An 11,140-nucleotide genomic window follows, 5' to 3' on the forward strand; every position below is an offset into this window, starting at 1 on the left:
AATCTTGATTCTGCCTTTAATTACTAGAAAGGTGTACAACGGTTCGAGTGCAAAGTTAAAAGTGACACAACAATAATTTGAATGAATAGAAATTACATTTTATAAAAGTTAAAATAATGTGGTCGGTAGATTTAGAAAACTGGTGCGATTATAATTGTATGTAAAACTATGAAGCGCCTGATTATAAAAAATAGCAAAAATGTTCTTAAGGAGTTGCTGCTCCCTTAAATGGTTGTAGGCGCGAACATCTTCCCCCCTCGTTGAAAGGTTGCCTTTCAACATTGAAGATCTTCAGCTTTCGGAAGAGGGCAGATCCGCACCACTGGTCTTCGAATGGAACCTCGTGTGGTCTTAATGTCTGCTACCCGATGCACTCCGTCTGGTCCCGGATGCAGATGAGTTATTCTCCCGAGACGCCAGGATAAAGGGGGCACATCATCTTCTTGAATTAAAACCAAATCCCCTATATTGAGCTTGGCAAGATTTGTTCTCCATTTCGTCCGCAGCTGCAGCTCAGATATATATTCCTTTTGCCAGCGTCGCCAGAAGTGTTGTCGGATTTGTTCTAATCGAGCGTAACGCTGCGTGGTAGTGAGATTTTCTGTCTTCAAATCGGGCGATGGTAACGCAGTCAACGGCCTCCCAATAAGAAAGTGACCAGGAGTAAGAGCAAGGAAATCGTCAGGAGAGGTTGATAATGGATGTAAAGGACGACTGTTTAATATAGACTCCACTTGTGCAAATAATGTAGAAATTTCCTCAAATGTTAAATGAGAATTGCCCATGGCGCGCTTTATAAAGAATTTAGCAGATTTGACCCCTGCTTCCCAGATTCCTCCAAAGTGAGGAGCGTACGGAGGACTAAATATGAATTTAATTTTCTCGTGGGTTGCAAAGTCAATTAGAGATTGTTGATTATTTTTTAAAAAAGAATTTAACTCCTTGGCGGCTGATACGAAGTTACGACCATTGTCACACCATATTTCCACTGGCTTGCCTCGACGTGACACGAAACGTCTTAAAGTCATTATAAAAGCATCTTTTGTTAGGTCACTAACTGCTTCTAAATGTACGCATTTGTAACGTAAACAAATAAATAAGCATAAATAGCATTTAATTACTTTCGCACCACGACCTCTCCGATTTAATATGAAAAAAGGACCGGCGAAGTCTATGCCTACAGATGCAAATGGAAAATTAAGGGTAACACGCTGACAGGGTAGATCATCCATTTTAGGACTTAACGTTTTACCTTGGATCCGCCTACACCGTACGCACCTAAATACAGTTTGTCGTGCAAGGCGTCTTCCGTTGATAGGCCAGACGTATTCCCTAATAGTTGATAGTAAAAGCTGAGGACCAGCGTGCATATTTCGTATATGTTCATCTTCGAATATCAGCCTTGTTAAATGATGTGATGAGTCCAAAAGAATGGGATATTTGTTCCTAGATGTGATTTGGGCAGTACAACTTTCTTTTATTGTATCTGTAGGTCTATTGCTAATGCCTATTACATCAAGTTCAATAGGATTTGATTTGAGAGACAATTTTTGCATTAAAGATTTACTGATAAAAGACCATTGGCTGCCACAGTCTAGAAATGCGCGGACAGTTTCGTGTTGATTTGTCCTTGGATTTGACACTTCTATTAGAGCTGTAGACAGAATAACATCATCAGAATCAAAACTTTAGAAGCCTGACTCTGATTAAGTTATTGTCATCTATGAATGGAGATAAAGACAAAATTTTAGATTTCATATTTAATGGTTTTCCCTGAATTAAAATATTGTATTCAGTGGCGAAGGATTGTTTTTGAGCAACTGCACACAAATATCGAAATGAGTCATTTAGCTCATCAAGTGTTAAATTTCCGGTAAGTTTACAGTTTTTATTATTTAAATTGTATATAAATCGCTTAAGATATCCTAAGATTCTTTGCAATCTAGATAATTTTGAATAGTTTTCGAATTTTATTACAGGTTCTGCGAGTGTAGCTCCCTTTGACATGATAACAGGTATGTGCCTTTTATTATATTTGAACTTAGGTAAATTATTTAATGAACTATTTTTTGTTTCAGGTAGATCATTTAAAATGCTGTTTGAATTCAAGACTGGCCAACTGGACTCGGCTTGATATAGGTAACTCGGACCTTTCCACCATAGATCACAATTTTGTAACTCAGAGGCGCTGAGTCCCCTGGAGATTAAATCAGCAGGATTAAGACTGGTGGGCACATAGCGCCAGCATGAAGATAATGTTGTGTCTTGAATTTCTAGGACCCTATTAGCTACATAAGTTTTAAGCGTTCCAGGATCACTGTTGAGCCACCCCAGAACGACGGTGGAATCGCACCAATGTACCCAACGATAAGGTTTGTATCTTATACTGTTAGCTACGCTTTTAGAAAGTCTAGCGGCAAGTAAAGCAGCAGAAAGCTCTAAGTGGGGAACGGTAACAGGTTTTAATGGGGAAACCTTGGACTTAGCACATAGAAGCCTGACAGTTATTTGGTCATTGTCGTCTATGGTCCTAACAAAGATACAAGCTCCCAAAGCTTTCATAGAAGCGTCACTATAAGTATGAAATTCTATTGTTTTTGGAGAATTACCGATGACCCTTCTCGGAATCTGCAAATTTGAAATGTGGATTAAGTTATTAACAAAATTAATCCAATCTCGCTCAATATCTTGAGAGACTGGCTCATCCCAATCAAGTTTATGTTTCCATAATTTTTGCAAAATCATTTTAGGTTGAATTGTACATGGACTTAAAAGGCCTAGAGGGTCAAAAATTTTAAATGAATTGGACATTATTGATCGTTTTGAAATTACAGAATTTTGTCCCGGAGTCTTAATTGGAAAATGTAGATTGTCTGTTTTGGGACACCAACCGATTCCTAAAGTACTAGAAGATTCACTAAAAATTAAATTTTCTTGAGTGTTAGATATGTTATTAAAAATAGTAGGTAAATTGGATTTATATTTTCTTAGATTAAAACATGCAGAATTTAACGCTTGTGAAACCGAATTTTGAATGTGAAGCAATGATGCCTCATCATCACTTCCCGTTATGAGATCATCGACATAAAAATCTCTTTGAATTATAGTTTTTACCATGTCATCATCACATTCCTCTCCGACCTGCCAAAGACATCGTGTTGATAGAAAGCTTGCACTAACGGTCCCATAAGTAAGGGTGTTTAACCGATGCATTTCTATGGGCAAGGATTCATCTTCCCTCCATAATATCAGTTGTAGATTTCGATCGTCTTCATGAACGAGTACTTGGCGGTACATTTTCTCGATATCTGCTGTTAACAAATAGTTGTACTGACGCGCTCGTAATAAAATGGAGAAAAGCGAATCCTGAATATTTAGCCCTGCCAATAAGATGTCGTTAACAGAGTAACCTGATGTAGTTGGAGCGGATCCATCAAAAACAACGCGAATCTTAGAACTCTCACTATTGTCTTTGAACACGGCATGATGACACAGAAAATAAGAATTATTTGGATTTGTGCACAAACTTTAGAAAGATGACCTAAATCGGCATATTCACGGATGAATTCAACGTATTGTGCCTTTAAACTAGGATTTTTCCGAAACCGTTTTTCAAGGCCTAGAAAACGTTTCTTCGCTGCAGTATAGGAGTCACCAAGGCGATCTGGTGAGTCTGATTTAGGTAATTTGACACAAAACCGGCCTGACTGTAGTCGAATAGTGTTTTTAATAAAATGAAGTTCGCAAGCCCTATCATTCTTACTTAGGATAGGGTTGTGGGGTAGATCTTCCATCTCCCAGAATTTAGTAAGCATTGTATCAATAAATGAAGTAGGTTTTAATATTTTAATGTGATTACAATGAATCGTAGAATGTTTGTTTGTAGATATACTGATAGGACCGCCAACCAACCAACCTAGCTTTGAGCTAATTAATTTAGGGGACTTTGGACCTAAAGAACGTTGTTCGCTCCCTAGTATATCCCAAAAAAATATCGGATCCAATCAATATGTCAACTGGACCTGGTTGGTAAAAATAGGGATCGGCCAAACTTACATTCCTAGGTATGTTTAATTTATTTATTGTAGTGTTAGGAATTTTTCCCGTTATGTCCTTTAGCACAAATAATGATAGCGTTACACTAAATGAACTGTTCCTAGATGTGATTTGGGCAGTACAACTTTCTTTTATTGTATCTGTAGGTCTATTGCTAATGCCTATTACATCAAGTTCAATAGGATTTGATTTGAGAGACAATTTTTGCATTAAAGATTTACTGATAAAAGACCATTGGCTGCCACAGTCTAGAAATGCGCGGACAGTTTCGTGTTGATTTGTCCTTGGATTTGACACTTCTATTAGAGCTGTAGACAGAATAACATCATCAGAATCAAAATTACATAGAGCACTATTACTAATTGTGTTACTAATGGTATCAACTGGATGAAGCAATGTATTATGACGCTTCTTGCATTCACGACATGGACCGGCACGGCATTGATTAACCGAATGACCTTGCCTTAAGCAGTTAGGGCATGATTTTAATTTTTCTACTTCAAAAAATCTATCTTTATTATTTTTTGATTTAAATATTGGACAATCATAAATACGGTGATGGTTGCCATCACAGATTACACAAGAATAACCCTTTGGAGCTGTAGAAGGAAAAGTTTTTACCAAGCTTCGCTCAAATTTTGATTGTTTATTGTTGTTTGTTGGTTGAGGAGGGCGTTGAGTATTCTGCGATGTTTTGTTATAGTTGCAATTGCGATTTATGGATTCAAGAACATCCGCACGATCAATTAAAAATTTATTAAATTGTTCTAGAGTAGGAAATTCGTCATGGTTGTTCCGCAACTCCTCCCACTTCGTAAAAGTAGCAGAATCTAATTTCGAAGATAATATGAAAATTAATAAAGTATCCCAATGATTTGTTGGTTGCCCTAAACTAGATAAAGCTCGTAAATTCTTAGTTACGTGATCTACTAAAAATCGTAACGAAACCTCAGACTCACGACTGATCTGTTGAACGTTGAGTAAACATTTTAGATGGTGATTAATCAAAAGCCGTTTATTGTTGTACCTCGAACATAACAAGTCCCACGCTTCCTTGTAATTGGATGAGGAAACCTCCAGATTTGAAATAATGCGGGCTGCCTCTCCTTCAAGGTAAGACGTTAGATAATGAAACTTATGAACGTCTGATATATGCTGATTATTATGAATTAAATTTAAAAATGTGTCGTGAAATTCAAGCCAGTGAAAATATGTGCCGTTAAATTTTTTAATTTCTATTTGTGGCAATTTTACGCCAATGTTGCGATGATCGAGACCAAATTGAGCGTCTTGAAATACAGATTCACGTCTAACCTCATCTTTAATGTTGTCATATTTTTGTAAAATATTTTTTGCCTTAACGGTATTCACGATAAAGTCCTGCTCAATATCGTCTCTTTCATCAATTGTCCCTTAATTGAGCTACGCTTAGTGACTAGCTCTCTTAAGGTACCCTTGGTAGGATTTGCACTATGTTTTTCATCACTAATCATTTTTAGTGCTAATTAAAAAAACTTAAAAACAAAATTAATATAAAATTATTAAAATGTAACGGAAAAGTATTCACGGTAAAGGTGGTCAACAATGGTTAAATAAAAAATCAATATAAAAATAAATAATTTCCGCGGATAAATAAAAAAAAAAATATATATCTCACGCTCCTCGCTTTGGTTGAATCCACGAACAACAGCTGATCAACGCAGCGCAGGAACGGCGCGATGGACTTTGGACCGCGCCACGCAGTACACTGGAATGTTCGGCACAACAACTTGAAATAATGCTGATACAACAATATTTATGAAGATTATTTTTATGAGATTTATTTATTTTTGAAATGTGAAATTATTTATAAAATGAAAAGAAAATAATAACAATAAAAAAAAATGTAACCGTTACGTTAACCGTTAATAATCGTTTTCAAAAAATGTTGCTATGAAATTAGAATTAAATTATCATCATCAATTCAATAAATTATATTTTACATGAATAAAAAATGAATATGTTAATAGACACAAAATTGCATTTTTTTTTTTTTTAAGCTGGATGTAATTAAATTATTTGCACACTTGGTTTCTTATTAAAACTGATTTGGATTATTGAAGGAACGATTGTGAAGGATATTTAAGATTTATGGGTAGGTATTGAATGGGATTATGAACAAAGAACAAAGGAAAGTTCACTTAACTTAGAGGGATACACCGTGCTGAGCTGCGAAGGGGACGCTTTAGCTGGATCACTGCCTTCGGCCGACGATTTTAGTCGTATCTCGTTTGTTAAGCGATGGTGCTTTCAACTGTTCTTCAAAATCAATCGATCTATGATGACGATCGACGACGATGATTTGCAATTTTTCGTATTGTATATTTCTTCGTTTTGATTGTGAATTGTCCTGTCACGGTCACCAATTTATGTTTCGTAGTGAACACTATGGAGCCTAATTTTGTTGAAATTAAACCCAAAATAATTTTGATTCTGCCTTTAATTACTAGAAAGGTGTACAACGGTTCGAGTGCAAAGTTAGAAGTGACACAGCAATAATTTGAATGAATAGAAATTACATTTTATAAAAGTTAAAATAATGTGGTCGGTAGATTTAGAAAACTGGTGCGATTATAATTGTATGTAGAACTATGAAGCGCCTGATTATAAAAAATAGCAAAAATGTTCTTAAGGAGTTGCTGCTCCCATAAATGGTTGTAGGCGCGAACATGTACGTATAACCTTGAGATTCTGGTAAAGGACCAAGAACGTCCATATGTACTACCGAAAATGGAGCATCAGGCTTAGACCAGGACTCTATAGGTTGATGAGGGGCTCGTGGTACCCGTTTGTGAGAAAGACATACGATACAGTGCTTTAGATATTTCCTTACAAAAGCACGCAAACCGGGGAACCAAAAATGCCGTAATATGAGTTCTACTGTTTTATCATAACCAATGTGGTCTTGGTCGTCGTGAAAAACGTGAAGTAAGCTTAATCGATACCCCTTAGGAATATAACATAATAGGCGGGATACTCCACCAATGGCACAATATTTAACATATAAAAGTCCATTTTTAAGGACATATCGGGAAGAGTCTAATTGCCCATTATTAAGTTTATCAATAAGGTTAAGCGTCTCTTCGTCCGCGGATTGAGCTAATTTAGCCCAATTTTTCGGGTTTTGTATATGACATACATCGACAGGGTTCTGACTCAGATAATCGGCGTGAGACATAAAAGACCCCTTCCTATACTCAAATGTATACTGGAAGTCTTGCATGAAAAGCCACCATCTGGCTACACGCGGAAGTAAATCCTTTTTGCGTTCGGTTAATTTTAAGGCGTTACAGTCAGTAATAATTTTGAAGGATATTCCTAACAAGTATTTTCTAAAATTTTGAAGGGCCTTCACTACAGCCAAGGTTTCCAGTTCATAGGAATGGTACTTGGATTCCGCACCTTGAGTGGATTTACTAAAATACGCGACCGCGCGCCTGAGTCCACCCGCGTGTATTTGTATTAATACCGCACCATAACCTATTGCGCTTGCGTCGGTATGCAATTCGGTCGGTAATTTAGGGTCATAAATAGCAAGGACGGGTTCGTTTGTCAAGCAATCGATTATGAACTCGCGCGCTTTATCTTGTTCTGGTCCCCACTCAAAGGACACATTATTTTTAGTTAGACGCGCAATACAAGCTGTTCGCTGAGCGTAATTCGGAATGTACCTTCTAAAATAGCCAGCAAGACCGAGAAACTGGCGAATTTGTTTGACGTTACGTGGCTTAGGCGAATCTATCAGTGCTTGTATTTTACGTATACTCGGCCTAACCTGACCATTTTTAATCACCCTCCCGAGATATTCGATTTCACTACTGAGGAAAGTGCATTTTTCAAATTAATAGAAAACCCCGAAGATGTCAGCGTTTCTAAAACTTGTTTTAATAAAATTAACCCCTCAGATACCGAGTTCGATAACAAAAGGACATCGTCTATGTATACTAGAACCTGTTCCGAATCTATGAAACGCTTTAGTGTTTTTGAAATAATTCTTTGATAAACTACCGGCGCATTAGATAACCCGTATGGCATTTTAATATACTCAAAGTGACCTTCCGGCGTCACGAAAGCGGTTTTGGCAATTGAACTCGCTTCCATAGGTACCTGGTGGAAGCCAGTGGCCATGTCTAGGCTAGTAAAGAATTTACTTGATCCTAATCTGTCGATATGATCCTCTATTAACGGTAACGGGAATTTATCTTTAATAGTTCGTGAATTCAAAACCCTATAATCGACACACATTCGGTCGGTACCGTCCTTTTTCTTAACTAGGATCACGGGACTAGTAATATAGACGAAATATTATTAAGTCCTTAATAATATTTCGAACGCGAACTCTCTCGTCATGTGACAACTTATACGGTCTATAACATACCGGTTCATTATTCGAAAGCTCTATTTTCATGCTACCCGTCGTAACTGTTGAAGAAGCTGTGCCACTTATAAATGAATTTGAAAAATTATTAATAACTGATAAGAGCTGCTCTTTTTCTTTACCTTTAAGAGGTGTGTTAACATTATTAACGTCAAAAATATTGTTTACGTCCATAGGCGTAATTGAATGCGTCAAAAGTTGGACTCCGTTTTGTCGAATATATGTGATGCCCTCGCGGTTTAATATATCAGTGCCAATAATAACCGGAGTACTAATACAACTATGCGGTACTACATAGAAATCAGCTTCGATAGATATGTGAGGTAGTTCAACAATTAATGTTACAAACGAAGTACACTCGACAAGCTGACTTCCTATACCTCGTAAAGCGCGATAAGTTGGTTTGTGGCTAACATTAAAATGCTTTAATATTGAGTTAGAAATAAGTGATATACAAGAACCACTATCAATTAATATATCTATCGGCACACCGTTAATTACTGCGCTTGTAATATCAGTGTTAGATTTTAATATACCACTATCTGATTTCGTACAGAAATTAACATTACGTTGGTTAAGATTAGTGGATTCAGAACGCTGTTTTACGAAACAATCGTTAACTAAATGACCGCTCTTTTTACAAAAGGTACATATTTTCATAGGAACTGACTCGGTTTTAGGCGACTCTAAATGGTTAACTGGACGCATCCTTTTTGCGCTAATACAATCTACACGTTTGTGTCCGACTTTACCACAAAAATGACAAATTAAATTGTTAAAACCTCTCTTGTTCCCGTTGTTACGACTCATATAATTAGTACTAAAATGCGGCACACGAGAAACATCGCGGGTAGAACGAAAATCATTTTTCGGCTTTACGTACATTGACATAAATTGCACTAAGTCATTAGGTTGTAATTTAGCATTTGTGGCTGCGGCTTTAATATGAGGGTCGGATATACCTCTCAAAATAATGGCAACAATTAACTCATCGGACAACCCTTTGACCAAGCGCAATCTTAACAACGAGCGTCTAGCATATTCGGCATAAGAGGCATAGCTTTTGGAATCCTTGGTCATCACTTCGTAGAGAATGTTCGCAACATCGACGGCTCGCGGGCACAATGCTTTAAATTCACGTTTAAAGTTTGTCCATGAACGATCTTCACTGGACCACTCATTAAGCCATAAACGTGCTTCCCCTTTTAAACAATTTCCGATTCGCGATAAACACTCATTGTCGTCCCAACTGTTAATCTCTTTAGCCCTATCTACTTCCTCACACCAAGCGTCGATATTGTGAACATATGGGTCAAAGTTAGAAATAAAATAATTATGAGACCTTACTTTAACTAACGAATTGATGGCCTCCGCGATTCTGCCAGCTGTGTCCTCGCCTGTGGATATGCTGCCTCGTGACACCGAAGCCGGTTGCTGACCCGCGGTCGAGTCGTTATCCCGCGTATCGTCGGTGTTCACATCGGTCGTTAGTGTGGGTAGTATTTGCGGTGGCTGCGATGTGTGCCCCAAAGACGTTGATGGAACCTGTAACAATAGCTCGGACGACGGTGGCGGTGGAACAAAACGATCTTCAAGCGCGTTTAATCTTGCAAGGATGGTATCTAGTACATCCTTAGTTGACTCACGTTTACGTTTCCGCGAACGAGATTGATGCTCAGACATTTTTGTTTTCTCATTAATTAGCCAAAACTTAAACACAAATTAAAGCAAAATAAAAGTAATCTAAAGATATAAACAACAAAGTTAACTCTAATGTAGGTCAGGTTTACCAAAAGCGGGTAGGCAATCAGGCACTATCCCACTTCTGATATTATCGACCAGAAGTGAAATTAATTAAAAAAAAATACAAAACGAAAACAAAATTATATTTACAGATATTACAAAAATTATTAATTTAATTATATTTAACTATTACACAATTAAATGAATTTAGCAAGTAAACTACGTCCACACGCTCCGACGGTCCGAGCAAAAATGTGTCCACGACACCGCGAGTGTCCCCCATCTTGACACCTGGCATGACTTGATGGCGTGATCGCTAGCCACGCCCCTTTCCTATGGCTTATCTTCTAACAATATAATATCAAATGGTTAATATGAGCAACCTTAAATTTGGTTTATTCAACCCGGGCTCGCTTGGGTCACATCATGAGGAGTTCATAGTATTAATGGAGCGTCATGAAGCCGATGTGATAGCCATTAATGAAACTTGGTTGCGTTCGGGAGAAGACGGCAGAGCCCCTCATGTCCCAGGTTATCGATTACGTCATATACCGCGACCTATGGAGATACGATCAAGAGGTGGTGGTGTTGGCTTTTATATAAAATGTGGTATATCTGCGCGTACACTTGTGCATCCTGTTGTTCATTTGGTTGAACAAATGTGGATACTCGTAAAATTGAACGGCAAGACTATAGTTGTTGGAACGGCTTATCGCCCCCCCTGGTTGAATACTTCTGTTTTTTTTGATGCATTGTCAGAAACTATAAGTGCACTGCCTTATTACGATTGCTTATATTTATTAGGAGATTTCAACATCGATTATCTTAGAACTCATGAATATCAGAAACAAATCCTGGACACATTTTTATTGACTCACGGTTTGACACAACATGTTACGTATCCTACACATTTTACGACTAACA

General features: G+C 37.5%; 1 protein-coding gene across 1 annotated transcript; it reads right to left on the reverse strand.

Annotated features, from left to right (window-relative positions):
- Positions 1–275: 275 nt before the first annotated feature.
- Positions 276–1,061, reverse strand: LOC125075539. Its single transcript, XM_047687252.1, has one exon. It carries the CDS (start codon positions 1,026–1,028, stop codon positions 276–278), a length of 753 nt encoding a protein of 250 aa, XP_047543208.1. The 5' UTR covers positions 1,029–1,061.
- Between the last annotated feature and the right edge of the window lie 10,079 nt (positions 1,062–11,140).

The sequence above is a fragment of the Vanessa atalanta genome, chromosome W, assembly GCF_905147765.1.
Source record: "Vanessa atalanta chromosome W, ilVanAtal1.2, whole genome shotgun sequence".
NCBI lineage: Eukaryota > Metazoa > Arthropoda > Insecta > Lepidoptera > Nymphalidae > Vanessa > Vanessa atalanta.

Bases quoted from the DNA above. Each gene is read 5' to 3' on its own strand.
- LOC125075539 (XM_047687252.1), bottom strand. From the start codon at position 1,028: ATGACTTTAAGACGTTTCGTGTCACGTCGAGGCAAGCCAGTGGAAATA.